The 18,750-nt window shown below is 45.9% G+C and overlaps 1 protein-coding gene across 2 annotated transcripts in view; it reads right to left on the reverse strand.

The window, feature by feature from the left end:
- The window catches only part of LOC139563269 (protein kinase C-binding protein NELL1-like), a 498,410-nt gene that overhangs the window by 293,718 nt on the left and 185,942 nt on the right, over nucleotides 1-18,750 (reverse strand). For both annotated transcript variants that reach the window (XM_071381775.1, XM_071381774.1), the window contains exon 5: nucleotides 12,322-12,418. In XM_071381775.1, the coding sequence (XP_071237876.1) occupies nucleotides 12,322-12,418 (97 nt within the window). The remainder of the gene's footprint in view (nucleotides 1-12,321; nucleotides 12,419-18,750) is intronic.

Raw genomic sequence — 18,750 nt, forward strand, 5'->3', positions numbered from 1 at the left:
GAACCGGTTCATCTTTGTGTACCTCGACGACAGCCTTGTTTTATCCCGCTCCGCCAAGAACATGTGCTTCACGTCCGACAGGTTCTCCAACGCCTCCTGGAGAACCAGATTTTTTTGAAAGCAGAGAAGTGTGAATTCCATTGCTCCACCATCCCCTTCCTGGGTTACATCATCGCTGCAGGAAGTGTACAGATGGATCCCGGAGAGGTGAGAGCGGTGGTGGATTGAAACCAGCCTACATCCAGAGTGCAACTGCAACGTTTCCTGGGATTCGCCAACTTTTATTGCCGCTTTATCCGGGGTTACAGCACCTTGGCTCCTCCCCTTTCTACACTCACCTCTCCCGAGATTCCATTCACGTCCCCAGCTGCTGACCGAGCGTACCGGGATCTCAAACACCATTTCACCGCAGCTTCCATCTTTGTACCATCCTGACCCGTCCCGCGAATTCGTGGTGGAGGCCGATGCTTAGGATGTCGGAGTGGGGACTGTCCTTTCCCAGTGTTCTGCCCTGGACCTCAAGTTACATTCCAGCGCCTTCTTCTCCAATCGCCTCAACGCCATGGAGAGGAACTCCCCATGGCTTTAGAAGCTTCTGATAGGCTAACTGATCATTTGAGTCAATTGTAGGTGTACCTGTTGATGTATTTCAAGGCCTACCTTTAAACTCAGTGCCTCTTTGCTTGACATCATGGGAAAATCTAAATAAATCAGCCAAGACCTCAGAAAATAAATTGTAGACCTCCACAAATGTCTGGTTCATCCTTGGGCGCAATTTCCAAACGCCTGAAGGTACCACGTTCATCTGTACAAACAATAGTATGCAAGTATAAACACCATGGGACCACGCAGCCGTCATACCGCTCAGCATGGAGACACGTTCTGTCTCTTAGAGACGAACGTATATTGGTGCGAAACGTGCAAATCAATCCCAGAACAACAGCAAAGGAACTTGGGAAGATGCTGGAGGAAACAGGTGCAAAATAATCTATATCGGATGCGGTCTCCTGACCCCTCCTGTCTCAGCCTCCAGTATTTATGCTGCAGTAGTTTGTGTCGGGGGGCTAGGGTCAGTTTGTTATATCTGGAGTACTTCTACTGTCTTATCCGGTGTCCTGTGTTTATTTAAGTATGCTCTCTCTAATTCTCTCTTTCTCTCTTTCTTTCTCTCTCTTGGATGACCTGAGCCCTAGGACCATGCCTCAGGACTACCTGGCATGATGACTCCTTGATGTCCCCAGTCCACCTGGCCGTGCTGCTGCTCCAGTTTCAACTGTTCTGCCTGCGGCTATGGAACCCTGACCTGTTCACCGGACGTGCTACCTGTCCCAGACCTGCTGTTTTCAACTCTCTAGAGACCGCAGGAGCGGTAGAGATACTCTTAATGATCGGCTATGAAAAGCCAACTGACATTTACTCCTGAGGTGCTGACTTGCTGCACCCTCGACAACTACTGTGATTATTATTATTTGACCATGCTGGTCATTTCTGGCCATTTGAACATATTGTTCTGTTATAATCTCCACCCGGCACAGCCAGAAGAGGACTGGCCACCCCTCATAGCCTGGTTCCTCTCTACGTTTCTTCCTAGGTTTTGGCCTTTCTCGGGAGTTTTTCCTAGCCACCGTGCTTCTACACCTGCATTGCTTGCTGTTTGGGGTTTTAGGCTGGGTTTCTGTACAGCACTTTGAGATATCAGCTGATGTAAGAAGGGCTATATAAATACATTTGATTTGATATCCACAGCAAAACGAGTCCTATATCGACATAACCTGAAAGGCCGCTCAGCAAGGAAGAAGCCACTGCTCCTTAACCGCCATAAAAAAGTCAGACTACGGTTTGCAACTGCACATACGGAAAAAGATCGTACTTTTTGGAGAAATGTTCTCTGGTCTGATGAAACAAAAATAGAACTGTTTGGCCATAATGAACATCGTTGTGTTTGGAGGAAAAAGGGGGATGCTTGCAAGCCGAAGAACACCATCCCAACCGTGAAGCACGGGGGTGGCAGCATCATGTTGTGGGGGTGCTTTGCTGCAGGAGGGACTGGTGCACTTCACAAACTAGATGGCATCATGAGGGAAGAGATTTATGTGGATATATTGAAGCAATGTCTCAAGACATTTGTCAGGAAGTTAAAGCTTGGTCACAAATGGGTCTTCCAAATGGACTATGACCCCAAGCATACTTCCAAAGTTGTGGCAAAATGGTATAAGGACAACAAAGTCAAGGTATTGGAGTGGCCATCACAAATCCCTAAATCCCTAGAAAATGTGTGGGCGGAACTGAAAAAGCATGTGCGAGCAAGGAGGCCTTACAATCCTGACTCAGTTACCCCAGCTCTGTCAGGAGGAATGGGCCACAATTAACCCAATTTATAGTGGGAAGCTTTTGGACGGCTACCTGAAATGTTTGACCCAAGTTAAACAATTTAAAGGCAATGCTACCACATACTAATTGAGTGTATGTAAACTTCTGACCCACTGGGAATGTGATGATAGAAATAAAAGCTGAAATAAATCATTCTCTCTGCTATTATTCTGACATTTCACATTCTTAAAATAAAGTGGTGATCCTAACTGACCTAAGACAGGACATTTTTACCTGGGTTAAATGTCGGGAATTGTGAAAAAACGAGTTTAAATGTATGTGGCTAAGGTGTATGTAAACTTCCGACTTCAACTGTATGTGACAAATATAATTTGATTAGAATTTTATTTGTAATATACATTTACAATGCATTCATTAAGCTTGAATGAGAGCAACACCTGTGTCACTTTAGAGAAAGACCTCGGCAAGAGGAGAGATGAACAACAGAGTTGATCAAACGTGCCCACGCACACAAACACACTACCGGTCATGCTCAACTCTGGCTTTGTTGCTGGCACACACACAGAAACACACACACACACACATGCCACAGCGAATAATCAGCGACATCAGTGATGAGTGTGGAATGGAAGTGAAAGTGTTTGGCCAGTGATGTGGCTGTCTGTCTCTTGGGAGTTTATGGGAGTCCTGACCATACATTGCCTCTATTGATCAGCAGGTAATACAGCCTGAAGCGAGAGAGGGAGAGGTGGAGGGGAAAGGGGAGGATGTATGTAAGAGAGAGCAAGAAAGAGAGAGAGGGGGTTGGGGGTTTGTACGGAAGAGAGCGAGAGGGAGAGAAAAGGAGAACTAAAGGCCAGACAGTGACTCAACAACCAAGACACCTCAGGCAAAGGGGATATTCCCTCGCCAATGTGATGCGTCTATTTCAATTAGCCCTATATATGTGGAGATTATTAGATCACAATGCCTCTTCGGAGTAATAGTGTAGCCCTACCGTAGACAACATGTGATTCATACAAGATGATTGATTTATGTAGAATGGAGAAGTGAATGCAGTCCTTCTGGCAAATTATGAATGTAAAGTATCTGTGTGTGTGTGTGTGTGTGTGTGTGTGTGTGTGTGCGTGTATGTCTGTGTGCATGAGTGCATGTGTGTTCATGCAAATATGTGTGTCCAACTCGCTGTCACGACTTCCGCCGAAGTCGGCCCTTCTCCTTGTTCGGGTGGTGTTCAGCGGTCGACGTCACCGGCTTTCTAGTCACCACCGATCCATTTTTCAGTTTCGTTTTGTTTTGTCTGTATTACACACATCCTGGTCGTTGTGGATCGGTTTTCTAAGTCCTGCCGTCTCCTTCCTTTGCCCGGTCTCCCTACGGCTCTACAAACTGCGGAGGCTCTGTTCACCCACGTATTCCGGCACTACGGGGTGCCTGAGGATATAGTTTCTGATCGGGGTCCCCAATTTACGTCTAGAGTCTGGAGGGCGTTTATGGAACGCCTGGGGATCTCGGTCAGCCTTACCTCAGGTTTCCACCCCGAGAGCAACGGGCAGGTGGAAAGAGTCAACCAGGATGTGGGTAGGTTTCTGAGGTCCTATTGCCAGGACCGGCCGGGGGAGTGGGCGGTTTACATCCCCTGGGCGGAGATGGCCCAAAACTCCCTCCGCCACTCCTCTACCAACCTATCACCTTTTCAGTGTGTGCTGGGTTATCAGCCGGTCCTGGCACCATGGCAGATTGAGGCTCCTGCGGTGGATGAATGGTTTCGGCACTCAGAGGAGACATGGAACGCTGCCCATGTGCGGCTACAACGGGCCATCAGGAGGCAAAAGGCGAGTGCCGACCGCCACCGCAGTGAGGCTCCGGTGTATGCACCGGGGGATCGGGTCTGGCTCTCGACCCGAAAACTGCCGCTTCACCTGCCCTGCCGGAAGCTGGGTCCGCAGTTTGTGGGGCCATTTAAAGTCCTGAGGAGACTGAACGAGGTTTGTTATAGGTTACAACTCCCCCCTGATTATCACATTAACCCCTCGTTCCATGTGTCTCTCCTCAGGCCGGTGGTGGCTGGTCCGCTCCAGCAGTCTGAGGTGCGGGAGGTTCCTCCGCCCCCTCTTGACATCGAGGGGGTCCCGGTGTATATCGTTAGAGCCATCATGGACTCAAGGCGTCGGGCGAGGGGCCTTCAGTACCTCGTGGAGTGGGAGGGGTAGAGAGATGCTCGTGGAGGGCCCGGAGGAGAGATGCTGGGTACCGGTGGAGGACATTCTAGATCCGTCAATGTTACAAGAGTTTCACCGTCTCCACCGGGATCGCCCTGCACCTCGCCCTCCGGGTCGTCCCCGAGGCCGGTGTCGTCGCGCTGCTGGAGCCGCGCGTCAAGGGTGGGTACTGTCACGACTTCCGCCGAAGTCGGCCCTTCTCCTTGTTCGGGTCGACGTCGACGTTACCGGCTTTCTAGTCACCACCGATCCATTTTTCAGTTTTGTTTTGTCTGTATTACACACACCTTGTAACTGTACAAGTCCCATAAAGCTGCCAGAAGGGCAGCACACAGGGGAGCGAGTGGGGGGAAGAAAGGACTCCCGTATAGTTGGGGACGGTTGGAGAGGTAACAGGAGTGAGTTCAGTTTTTGATCCCAGGATACAGCAAGACCCAGAGCCAAGAAGACCCCTGGAGAGGGTCTCATGGGGGAGACCTATTTTTTTCTTTTGAACTATTATTTTAATAAACACCTTTGAAACTAATCCTACTCTGTCCGTGTCTGATCTGTGTAAGCGTTTTGACCCAACCCCCTGGTCTGCCACAATATATTGTGCTAAACTCAGCAAAAAAAGAAACGTCCCTTCTTCAGGACCCTGTCTTTCAAAGATAATTCGTAAAAATCCAAATAACTTCACAGATCTTCATTGTAAAGGGTTTAAACACTGTTTCCAATGCTTGTTCAATGAATCATAAACAATAAATGAATATGCACCTGTGGAACGGTCGTTAAGACACTAACCGCTTACCGACGGTAGGCAATTATGGTTACAGTTATGAAAACTTAGTACACTAAAGAGGCCTTTCTACTGACTGAAAACACCAAAAGAAAGATGCCCAGGGTCCCTGCTCATCTGTATGAACGTGCCTTAGGCATGCTGCAAGGAGGCATGAGGACTGCAGATGTGGCCAGGGCAAAAAATTGCAATGTCCGTACTGAGACGCCTAAGACAGTGCTACAGGGAGACAGGGTGGACAACTGATCGTCCTCGCAGTGGCAGACCACGTGTAACAACACCTGCACAGGATTGGTACATCCGAACATCACACCTGCGGGACAGGTACAGGATGGCAACAACAACTGCCTGAGTTACACTAGGAACGCACAATCCCATCATCAGTACTCAGACTGTCCGCAATAGGCTGAGAAAGGCTGGACTGAGGGCTTGAAGGCCTGATGTAAGGCAGGTCGTCACCAGACATCATCGGCAACAACGTCGCCTATGGGCACAAACCCACCTTCGCTGGACCAGACAGGACTGGCAAAAAGTGATCTTCACTGACTAGTTGCAGTTTTGTCTCACCAGGGGTGATGGTCGGGTTTGCGTTTATCACCAAAGGAATGAGCGTTACACCGAGGCCTGTACTCTGGAGCGGGATCGATTTGGAGGTGGAGGGTCGGTCATGGTCTGGGGCGGTGTGTCACAGCTTCATCGGACTGAGCTTGTTGTCATTGCAGGCAATCTCAACGCTGTGCTTTACAGGGAAAAATCCTTCTCCCTCATGTGGTACCATTCCTGCAGGCTCATCCTGACATGACCCTCCAGCATGACAATGCCACCAGCCATACTGCTCGCTCTGTGCGTAATTTCCTGCAAGACAGGAATGTCAGTGTTCTGCCATGGCCAGCGATGAGCCCGGATCTCAATCCCATTGTGCACGCCTGGGACCTGTTGAATCGGAGGGTGAGGGCTAGGGCCATTCCCCCCAGAAATGTCCGGGAACTTGCAGGTGCCTTGGTGGAAGAGTGGGGTAACATCTCACAGCAATAACTGGCCAATCTGGTGCAGACCATGAGGAGGAGATGCACTGCAGTATTTAATGCAGCTGGTGGCCACACTGACTGTTACTTTTGACCCCCCCTTTTGTTCAGGGACACATAATTAAATTTCTGTTAGTCACATGTCTGTGGAACTTGTTCAGTTTATGTCTCAGTTGTAGAATCTTATGTTAATACAAATATTGAAAGGATAAGTTTGCTGAAAATTAACAAGGTTGACAGTGAGAGGACTTTTCTTTTTTTTGCGGAGTTTATTTATATTTTTGTTGTTTTTTGTTACTATTTTCATTATTTCACTTTGTCCAGTACGTTGGAGCTCGAAGCGTAAGATTTTCACTTTTTCTTACGTGAATACTAAACAATAAACACTAAACATTAAATCTAAATCTCTCTCAGCTAGTGACAATGATGTGGAGAAGCACAACCTCTGGATGCATATCCCTAATGGAACCCTATTTCCTACGTAGTACACTATGCAGGGAATAGGATGCCATTTGGGATGCATCCTCTGAGAGGGCTCAACATGTTTTATTAAAAGTCATTATCTCACTCTCACCGAGCCACTCTACTCCACTTGATGGAAGAAACTACCACTAGTCTATTCACCTGCTATCCTCTTTCTCTGTCACACCCGTTCTGTATATATTCACCTTGATCTCTCTCAATTTCTCTTCCTCCCAATTTTTATCTCTCTCGCTCTCTTAATTTCTCTCTCACCCTCTAGCTCTCTCTAAAACATTCTCTCTCTTTGTAAATCTTTCTCCCTCTCTCAATTTGTATCTTGCTCTCTCTACATTTCTTACCATCTCTCCTGCTGGAGGAGACTATAGGGTCTGCTTTTCCCCATTTTCTATCTGAGGAAGCAGAGGAGCGAATGGAAGCAGAGAAGAACATGTAGAGAATGGCACCACAGGAGAGGAGAGAATGGAGAGAATGGAGAGAATGGCAGAGGCAAACAACTACAGGAGGGGGCAGAAGAACAACTGGAGAAGTGTCACAGCTCCCCGGGCTACCTGAGGCTTCAGCCACCCTTATCGACCACAACAATAACAGCCTCGCTTCATCTCCCAGATAAACATTTGGAATGTTTTAATACGCATTAAATGCAGGGACGGACTGGGACTAGACATTGTTCTGGGCACTTCTTAACACAACGGCAAATAATGATAATTCTGTGGACAAACCACAATTTAGACAGTCCCAATGGGCTAAAAATCATCCAATCTGGCATTTGCCGAAACTGCCTTATGGCTATGGTTTAGATACAGTATCTGATCATATAGAGAACTACTGTACGCTACTCCAAGAGAACATTATTGTAACCCTCTCTACACTGCAAATGCTGACAAGTGTTCTGACCTAAATATGTTCTGTACACAATGTAGACATTGTTGTAACGCCCTGGCCATAGAGAGGCTTTTATTCTCTATTTTGGTTAGGCCAGGGTGTGACTAGGGTGGGCATTCTAGTTTCTTTATTTCTATGTTTTCTGTTTCTATGTTTTGGCAGGGTATGGTTCTCAATCAGGGACAGCTGTCTATCGTTGTCTCTGATTGGGAATCATACTTAGGCAGCCTTTTTTCCTTTGTTGTTTGTGGGTAGTTGACTTTGTTAGTGGCCTGTATAGCCCTAGTAAGCTTCACGGCCGTTTCCTTATTCTTTGTTTTGTTGGCGACATTTATAAATAAAAAAGAAATGTACGCTCACCATGCTGCACCTTGGTCCGGTCATTTCCACCCTGACGACGATCGTGACAATTGTAGAAATTGTTTTTCTTACTTTTTAAAAGTAAAGCCAATTTATTTGATTTAGAGACAGCATGTGTAATGGATTAGGATTGCATAATGTGACCTTTATGCTTTAAAAAAAGATATAGCATAAGCTGTGAATAAGTGGTTGTAATAAATGTATATAGTACCAGTCAAAAGTTGACACACCCACTCATTCAAGGGTTTTTCTTTATGTTTTACTATTTTATACATTGTAGAATAATAGTGAAGACATCAAAACGATGAAATAACACATATGGAATCATGTAGTAACCAAAAAAGTGTTAAACAAATACAAATATATTTTATAATTTGATTCTTCAAAGTAGCCACCCTTTGCCTTGATGACAGCTTTGCACACTCTTGGCATTCTCTCAACCAGCTTCATGAGGAATGCTTTTCCAGCAGTCTTGAAGGAGTTCCCACATATGCTGAGCACTTGTTGTCTGCTTTTCCTTCAATCTGCAGTCCAACTCATCCCAAACCATCTCAATTAGGTTGAGGTCAAGTGATTGTGGAGGCCAGCAATCCATCACTCTCCTTCTTGGTCAAATAGCCGTTACACAGCCTGGAGGTGTGTTGGGTCCTATTGAAAAACAACTTATAGTCCCATTAAGCGCAAACGAGATGGAATGGCGTATCGCTGCAGAATGCTGTGGTAGCCATGCTGGTTAAGTTTGCCTTGAATTCTAAATAAATCACTGAAGTGTCACCAGCAACACCATCACACCTCCTACTCCATGCTTCACGGTGGGAATCACACAGAGATAATCCGTTCACCTACTCTGCGTCTCACGAAGCGGTTGGAACCAAACATTTCAAATTTGCAATCATCAGACCAAAGGACAGAAATCAAATCAAAGTGTATTTGTCACGTGCGCTGAATACAACAGGTGTAGACCTTACAGTGAAATGCTTACTTACAGGCTCTAACCAATAGTGCGTGGGAAAAAAGGTGTGGGTGTGTAGGTAAGTAAAGAAATAAAACAACAGTAAAAAGACATTTGAAAAAAGAGTAGCAAGGCTATATACAGACACCGGTTAGTCAGGCTTATTGAGGTAGTATGTACATGAATGTATAGTTAAAGTGACTATGCATATAAGATAAACAGAGAGTAGCAGCAGCGTAAATGAGGGGTTGGGGGAGCAAACAATGCAAATAGTCCGGGTAACCATTTGGTTACTTGTTCAGGAGTCTTATGGCTTGTGGGTAAAAACTGTTGAGAAGCCTTTTTGTCCTAGACTTGGCACTCCGGTACCGCTTGCCATGTGGTAGTAGAGAGAACAGTCTATGACTGGGGTGGCTGGGGTCTTTGACAATTTTCAGGGCCTTCCTCTGACACCGCCTGGTGAAGAGGTCCTGGATGGCAGGCAGTTTTGCCACAATGATGTACTGGGCCGTACGCACTACTCTCCGAAGTGCCTTACGGTCGGAGGCCGAGCAATTGCCGTACCAGGCAGTGATGCAACCGGTCAGGACGCTCTCGATGTTGCAGCTGTAGAACCTTTTGAGGATCTCAGGACCCATGCAAAATCTTTTTAGTTTCCTAAGGGGGAATAAGCTTTGTCGTGCCCTCTTCACGACTGTCTTGGTGTGTTTGGACCATTCTAGTTTGTTGTTGATGTGGAGACCAAGGAACTTGAACCTCTCAACCACGGGTCTAATGTCCATTGCTCATGTTTCTTGGCCCAAGCAAGTCTTTTATTCTTATTGGTGTCCTTTAGTAGTGGTTTCTTTGCAGCAATTTGACCATTAAGGCCTGATTCACACAGTCTCCTCTGAACAGTTGATGTTGAGATGTGTATGTTACTTGAACTTGAAAGTTCTGATCTGAGGCTGGTAACTAATGAACTTATCATCTGCAGCAGAGGTAACTCTGGGTCTTCCTTTCCTGTGGTGGTCCTCATGAGAGGTAGTTTCATCATAGCGCTTGATGGTTTTTGCAACTTCACTTGAAGAAACTTTCAAAGTTCTTGACATTTTCCTGATTGATCTTCATGTCTTAAAGTAATGATCGACTGTCATTTCTCTTTGAGCTATTCTTGCCATAATATGGACTTGGTCTTTTAAGAAATATAGCTTTTCTTCTGTATACCCCCCTACCATGTCATAACACAACACAACTGGCTCAAATGCATTAAAAAGGAAAGAAATTCCACAAATTAACTTTTAACAAGGCACCCTTGTTAATTGAAATACATTCCAGGTGACCACCTCATGAAGCTGGTTGAGAGAGAGTGTGCAAAGCTGTCATCAAGGCAAAGGGTGACTACTTTGAAGAATCTCAAGTATAAAATAATTTGTTTAACACTTTTTTAGTTACTACATGATTCCATATGTGTTATTTCATAGTTTTGATATCTTCACTATTAATCTACAATGTAGAAAATAGTAAAAATAAAGAAAAACCCTTGAATGAGTAGGTGTGTCCAAACTTTTGACTGGTACTGTAGGTGTGATTTTAATTTCCAGCACATTTCCTGCAGCAAATCAATCTCTGAACACAGCAAAACAAATCCCCTCCTCCCTCATCCCCAGTCACACCTTGAACGCTTCTAGTTTTCTAGGCCATCTGTCTCAGCTCTTTCTTCCCATCAACTCTAACTTAAACGCTGCTGCACCTTAGACTGGAGCTAGACAGCTACTGTTTCAACTGCCTGAATGAAACCAAGATGATATAGAGCAGTCTTTAAACACTGATTTTTTTCTTCCTTAGAGAAAGAGAAGAGGAGTTCTTGATGGTTTGTGTGGGCCCAGTAATTATCATACGGGTGGAGAGAGCATACTACAAGGTATGGGTACTACAGATGCTGTGGATAATAGAAGATGACACTGGCTGTGTCCCAAATGAACACAGGCACTGAGACTGTGGGTGTCCTGGGAGGCATGGGATAATCTATTCAGGCTCTACACTGTATTGCTGATCAATACATGAGATGAAATGAAGATAGAAAATAGGTCATCGACTGCTCAGCGGGCGGGTGTAAGATGTAGGAATATTGGTCAGTTGATCTCTCTATGCCTCCTATTTTTATTTTTATGTCCCCATTCCCCTTCCTCTTTCTCCCTACCACTCTCTCAATAATAAAGCTATGTTGAGGTTGCATTATGTAGAGTCTTACCATATCATGGTGTTGTTACTGATGGTGATAAATAGAGCCCAACAGTGTAGGTGTCATGATACCCATAAAACTTAGCGTCCGTTTTTCCACCATTAATCTTTCCCATTAAAATAAGGGCTGTGATTCGTGTAAAGTTACCCTGGCGTGAAGTTTTGATAACCATGTAAATCTCTCTTGGACAAAGTGATTTTTATCAATATATTCAGCTTTTTACTCTCAAATTCGAAAATGCTAATTAGCATCAAAGTAGACATCATGCAAAACTACAAATCCCGGCAAGCTTCTGCATGTCTTCTCAAGCTGATACCTTTGCTAACAGGTATTGTGTCAATTACAACTCTGCACAAGACAGTTCACATAATTGTCCATTTAAATAAATATTGCCTTTTTATTCATTACTACATTTAGCTAACATTAGATAGTTCATCCAGAGATTCTTACCTTTGCCTCGATTTGGCAGTCTCGTCCAGATCAGCATGGCATTTGTAGTTTTTTTATGGTAGCCACATTAGAAGCTAATTAGCAGGTCATTCTGGGGGGGGTCCATACATGTGAATATATTGATAAAAGTGTACCTTGTGCTAGAGAGACTTACACAGTTATCAAAGTGTCACGCCAGGGTAAGCCTACACGCAACACAGCCCCAAAATCATTGTTTCTAAAATCCCTTATGAGATAAATGAATTGGAACCAATTCCCTGTTTGACCTCTAGGGTTTATGGGTATTATGACTCATACTGTGGTACTCTATAGTGTACAAACACTTTAAACTTGACAGGGATGTTTTACGAGTATAGATGTGTAGGAACGGTAGGGCAGTTTTACCTGATAATCACTAGATGACCATGCTACAAAGGACACATTTGGCTAGTGAGCAAGTACTCTTTGTTTTTAATTCAGGGTAAGTCTAGTAAAATCATATTTTCGGGAGAAAAAATGGTACTGCCGTCTATAGAATGACAAGATAGTGAAGACTGTGTTACCTTGAAGAAGCCATGCATGCTTATTATATGGTTACAGTGATCGTGTAGATGGTGGTGAAAGGTTTGTTTTACCTTGAAGAAGCCGTGCTTATGGCTATGCTGACCCAGCCACACTCCGCTGCCCAGGGTCAGATCCATCTGAGGTGGATCTATCACTCGCTCGTAAATCCTGCCAGCAACAAACAACAGAGAGACTGTCAGATTCTGAAATCTCACACACACACATAGACGTCAACGCTGAGGAGGGAATGTGTCTTGCAGGTTCCTGCTCAACTGCTTTTTTATGGATATTTTTGCATTAATAATGACTTTGTTTTCTCAGAATGTTTATAATAATTACGCCAACAATGAAGAAGAAGAAGGAAAGGGGGACTCCAAGCTAGGCTGAAAAGACGGGCTACACGGCCTCCTCTTCCGTGTGTCCTGATGGCTAATGTCCATCCAATCACTGGAAAATAAACTCTGTGAACTGAGAGAAAGGCTTCAATCGCAGAGGTCTATCAAGGCGATTGAAGCCTTGTTCTGAGATCACAAAGTGTATTTTACTGTGTGTTTTTGGCTCATGGCTTATGGACTAAACACTCAACTCTGTAATCAACCAGACACCTTTTACATTTTCTGTATGAAAGAAAGGCGGTTCCTGGTCAAAATAGGGGGGAGGGGTATGTTTCCTCATCAACAAATCCTGATGTATCATAGTTGAAAACCTCTCGAGCTCCTGTTCATCCGACCTGTATGCAACAGTGCCTCAGCAACCTGGAGAGCGGTGGGAAGACCAGAGAGAGGGATAAAACGGCAAGATTTAGAGAATCTGTCCACAACAACCATCATAGTGGTGAAACCATCAAATGGAGGGAGATCAGTGACGTTTCCCTGCTGGAGCATGTCGGGAAATTTGGTTTGGGCACATATTGAACAGGAGTTGGCATAGCGGGTGACATCCTGCGCCAAGGTGGGACTCTAGTACTTATCGGAGATTGATTGAATTGTGCGGGTGATACCTTGGTGTCCAGCGGTGAGGGATGTGTGTGCCCAGGTCAACAGCCAATCTCTTACCCCCTTGGGGATGTAGATGCGTTCAGGAGGGCAGGTAGCAGAAGCGGGTTCCCTCTCCAGAGCCTGCCGGATGTACACATCTATGTCCCAAAACACGGGGCCAACGATACAGGAGGACAACATGATGGGTTGGAGGGCTCTTACCGGACTCTCAATAGGTGTGGAACCACAGGGTACGGGAAAGCAGGTCTTTCAGCATCCTGGTGCCCGGGCGGTGATTTTCATCCTTGACCAGGAGTTGATGTGGTTATGACGTTGGAGCCAAGGGAGGCCGAGGATTACTTTTTGTATGGGTGTGGAGTTGATGAGGTAGGGAAGGCTTTCCTGGTGCATGGGTCCCACGGTGGAAGGTGAGTGGTGCTGTGATGTGCATGATTGTGCCAGATCCCAATGGTCGATTATCCAGGGCTTGGACCGTAAAAGGAGAGGAGAGTGGGTACAAGGTTATGTTCAGGGTGGAGGCCAGGGCCTGGTTGATGAAATTCCCTGTGGCACCGGAGTCCACTACAGCTGAAGAGACAACACCTGAGGGCCAGCCAGCCAGCCAGTGAAATGGAAACCAGATAGGGTTTGGTGGAAAACAATGATGGAATACTCACGCCTACCCTGGGAGACGGAAGATCACGGGGCCACTCCTCTGCCCTAGTGGAACTAGGGTTGGGACTCACCGGACACCGCTGAAGCCGGTGCCCCTCCTGGCCACCATAGGGACAGAGCCCCAGCTGTCTCTGGCGACTCCGCTCTACCATGAAGATGTGTGTGACTCCTACCTACTTGGCTTCAGGCTCTGGCTCAGGATGCCACGGTCCGGAAGGTGAGGGCCTACTCAGCAGCAGTCTGGGCACCCTTGGAATAGTCACTCACCTCCCTCTCTGCCCTCTGGTAGATGGTTCAAAACTGCCCTGAACAGAGTCATGAACCTCTCGTAGGAACCCAGCTCCAACACCTTTCCGGTCAGCAGGGAAATGGCTGTGGCAACCTTGGACTTCTCGATGGTGGGGACTCCCATCTGATGGGCAAAATAGAGGAAGCACTGGAGTAGGAAGCAATGGCATTTCGACGGGGTCCCATCATACTTGTCCGGGAGGGACAATCAGGCACCGCCTCCCTGGGCAGACTGCTGGGTAGGCCTTTGGGACTGCTGAAACGGCTGAAACAAGCGTCAAGATGGTGGAGGACACGAAGAACATCTTCTGTAGCCACACACTGTTGAACCAGCTGATCATGGTGTTGGCAGAGTAGGTATCCCTGTTCACCAACAGTCAGAGACTTTTTCTTCTGCAAATTCCATAATTACTGAGGCAGTATTCTATGAAGTATACACAGTGAGGCAGAAGGCAGGTGCAGAAAGAGAGTTTAATAATAAAACAAATCAGATGAACAAAACAGGCGTAGCGTACTGAATGAATGAATGTGAAAACAAACCAATACTGCCTGATGACTGAGGCTACCTAGGGCTAAAGATGCACCTGTACTGACCTCGCCTTCTGGATGGTAACGGGGTGAACAGGCAGTGGCTCCGGTGGTTGTTGTCCTTGATGATCTTTTTGGCCTTCCTGTGACATTGGGTGCTCTAGTTGTCATGGAGGGCAGGTAGTTTGCCCCCGGTGATGCATTGTGCAGACCGCACCACCCTCTGGAGAGCCTTGCAGTTGTGGGCTGTGCAGTTGCCGTACCAGGCGGTGAAACAGCCCGACAGGATGCTCTCAATTGTGCATCTGTAAAAGTTTGTGAGGGTTTTAGGTGACAAGCCACATTTCTTCAGCCTCCTGAGGGTGGACCATTTCAGTTTGTCCATGATTTGTACGCCAAAGAACTTAAATCTTTCCACCTTCTCCACTGCTGTCCCGTCGATGTGGATAGGGGGGTGCTCCCTCTACTGTTTCCTGAAGTCCACGATCATCTCCTTTGTTTTATTGATGTTGAGTGTTTACCCAACACCACAATCCGAGTGCCCTCACGTCCTTCCTGTAAGCTGTATCGATGTTGTTGGTAATCAAGCCTACTACTGTTGTGTCGTCTGCAAACTTGATGATTGAGTGGGAGACGTTCATGGTCATGCAGTCATGGGTGAACAGGGAGTACAGGAGGGGGCTGAGTACGCTCCCTTGTGGGGCCCCAGTGTTGAGGATCAGCGAAGTGGATATGTTGTTTCCTACCCTCACCACCTGGGAGGCCAGTCAGGAAGTCCAGGACCCAATTGCACAGGGCGGGGTTGAGACTCAGGGCCTCAAGCTTATGATGAGCTTGGAGGGCACTATAGTGTTGTTTGCTGAGCTATAGTCAATGAACAGCATTCTTACACAGGTATGCCTCTTGTCCAGATGGGATAGGGCAGTGTGCAGTGTGATGGCCTAGTGAAGTGGGTCTAGGGTGACAGGTAAGGTGAAGGTGATATGACCCTTGACTAGTCTCTCAAAGCACTTCATGATGACAGAAGTGAGTCCTACGGGGTGATAGTAATTTAGTTCAGTTATCTTTGCTTTCTTGGGTACCTGAACAATGGTGGCCATCTTGAAGCATGTGGGGACAGCAATAGGGAGAGATTGAATATGTCCGTCAACACACCAGCCAGCTGGTCTGGGCATGCTCTGAGGACGCAGCTAGGGATGCCGTCTGGGCCGGCAGCCTTGCAAGGGTTAACACGTTTAAATGTTTTACTCATGTCGGCCATGGAGAAGGAGAACTCACAGTCCTGGGTAGCGGGCCGCTTCGGTGGCACTGTATTATCCTCAAAGCGGGCAAAGACGATGTTCAGTTTGTCTGGAAGCAAGACATCGGTGTCCTTGACGTGGCTGGTTTTCCTGTTTTAGTCTGTGATTGTCTCTTAGACCCTGCCACATACGTCTCGTGTCAGTTGAATTGTGAATCCACTTTGTCTCTATACTGACATTTAGATTGTTTTATTGCCTTGCAGAGAGAATAACTACACTGTTTGTATTTGGCCATATTCCCAGTCACCTTTCCATGGTTAAATGCGATGGTTCGCACTTTCAGTTTTGCGCGAATGCCGCCATCTATCCACAGTTTCTGGTTAGGGTAGGTTTTAATAGCCACAGTAGGTACAACATCTCCAATACACTTCCTTATAAACTCACTCACCGAATCAGCGTTTATTATTATTATTCTCTGTCCCAGTCCGGGTGATCAAAATAATCTTGAAGCATGGATTCCGATTGGTCAGACCAGCATTGACTTTTGTCCTTAGAACGGGTACATCCTGTTTGAGTTTCTGCCTATAAGAATGGAGGAGCAAAATGGTGTCGTGGTCAGATATGCCGAAAGGAGGGCTTGTATGCATCGTGGAAGTTAGAGTAGCAGTGATCTAGTTTTTTCCAGCATGAGAACTGCAGTCAACAGAATTTAGGTAGCCTTGTTCTCAATTTGCTTTGTTGAAATCCCCAGCTACAGTAAGTGGTGCCTCAGGATATATGTTTTCCAGTTTGCAGAAAGTCCAGTGAAGTTCCTTGAGGACCGTCATGGTATCGGCTTGAGGGTGTATATAAATGGCTGTGACAATAGCCGAGGAGGATTCCCTTGAGAGATAATACAGTCGACCATTTGATTGTGAGGAATTCTAGGTCAGGTGAACCAAAGCACTTGAGTTCCTGTATGTTGTTACAATTACACCTTGAGTCGTTAATCATGAAACATACCCCTTCTTCCCGGAGAGATGTTTTTTCCTGTTGGCGCGACGCACAAAGAGAGGCTTCCATTAAAAAACACCCCCTGTGTTCTGTTAGACAGGAAACTCAGTAGCCACATTATAGCAGGGGGAGTAAAGACATAACACATACCGTTTCCATCAGCAGACTATGATCAATAATGTCAAAAGCCCCACCGAAGTCTAACAAAACAGCTAGTGCAATCGTTTTATCAATTTCTCTAAGCCAAACATCAGTAATTTGTGTAAGTGCCATGCTTGTTGAATATCCTTCCCTATAAGCGTGCTGAAAGTCTGTTGTCAGTTTGTTTACTGTAAAATAGCATTGTATCTGGTCAAACACATTTTCCCCCAAAGATTTACTGAGGGTTGGTAACGGGCTGATTGCTCAGCTATTTGAACCACAAAAAGGGGGCTTCCCACAAGAATGAGCTTTGGGTGAGGGAAATGAACCTGTGGCCATATTACTTCAACAGTATTTGACATGAGATCCTTTCTAGTATTTACAGGAATGTGGTTCTGAATATAAACAGCAACACCTTCAAATTTTGCTACATAAGACTGAATCGAGGCGGTCGGTCACATATTACTACAACAGTATTTAACATGAGATCCTCTCTAAGCTTTAACAGGAATGTGCTTCTATATATAAACAGCAATGTTATAACCATGTATTGCTACCACTGTACTATCAAAGGTATTATCTAAGTGAGTTTCAGAATAAGAATGTCATCTGTTACTTTGATTAACCTTGTTTCTTAAGCTACATATGTTAATGTGGGCTATTTTTAGCACTTTCTGGGATGCTTGATTTGTTTTCATTGCTTTACTGGGAAGCTTAGCAGAAGTAGACATGCTTGTGTTATTTATGTTAGTGCAGGGTGAGCTGCACACAGTGGTCTTCCTACTAGGGCACACCGCCTCTGTGCTAACAGTATAACTCTGGTTTATAGTCACATGATTACTGCACACAATAGCTGTAGGATCAGCAGAGGCATTCAGGGCAGTTTGAGGGACATAAATTAGGTTACTTACATTGTGTCTTCAACACCCCTGGGATAATGTACATTTACTCAAGCATTGTGACAACTCAGCGACATAATGGTAGGGATTAACTGAGCTGGGCTTGGGTCATTGATAAGTCGTTGTCTCAACACAGCCCTATAATGCTGTGAAATGATCCAGCAACCCAAATTATAAAACACGCTTTGCTTCCAGAAGGTATCAACATTGTCAATAAATGTTACACCAGCAGAGCTGCAATAGTCTTGTGTACTGAGAGCATCTTGACTGGCTGCATCACCGCTTGGTACTGTACCTGCAAAGCACCCGACCACAAGACGCTACATAGGGTGGTGAGTACGGCACCATACAGCACTGGGGCCGAGCTCCCTGCCTGCCAGGACCTCTACACCAGGCAGTGTCAGAGGAAGGCCCCAAAAAATTTCAAAGCCACCCAAGCCATACACTGTTCTCTCTGCTACCGCATAGCAAGCAGTACCAGTGCACCAAATCTGGAACCAACAGTACCCTAATCAACTTCTACACCAAAGCCATAAGACTGCTAAATAGCTAAGCAAATGGCTACCCGGACTACCTGCATTGACCCTTTTTTTGCACTAACTCTCTTGTACTGAATCTATGCACAGATACCGTAGTGACATCCCCCCACACACACACTACATACACCCACACACACATTACACGCTCATAAATTCATAATGACGCCACACACATTCACACTCACCACATATGCTGCTGTTACTGTCTATCCTTTTGCC

The sequence above is a fragment of the Salvelinus alpinus genome, chromosome 33 (assembly GCF_045679555.1).
Source record: "Salvelinus alpinus chromosome 33, SLU_Salpinus.1, whole genome shotgun sequence".
In the NCBI taxonomy this organism is placed as follows: domain Eukaryota; kingdom Metazoa; phylum Chordata; class Actinopteri; order Salmoniformes; family Salmonidae; genus Salvelinus; species Salvelinus alpinus.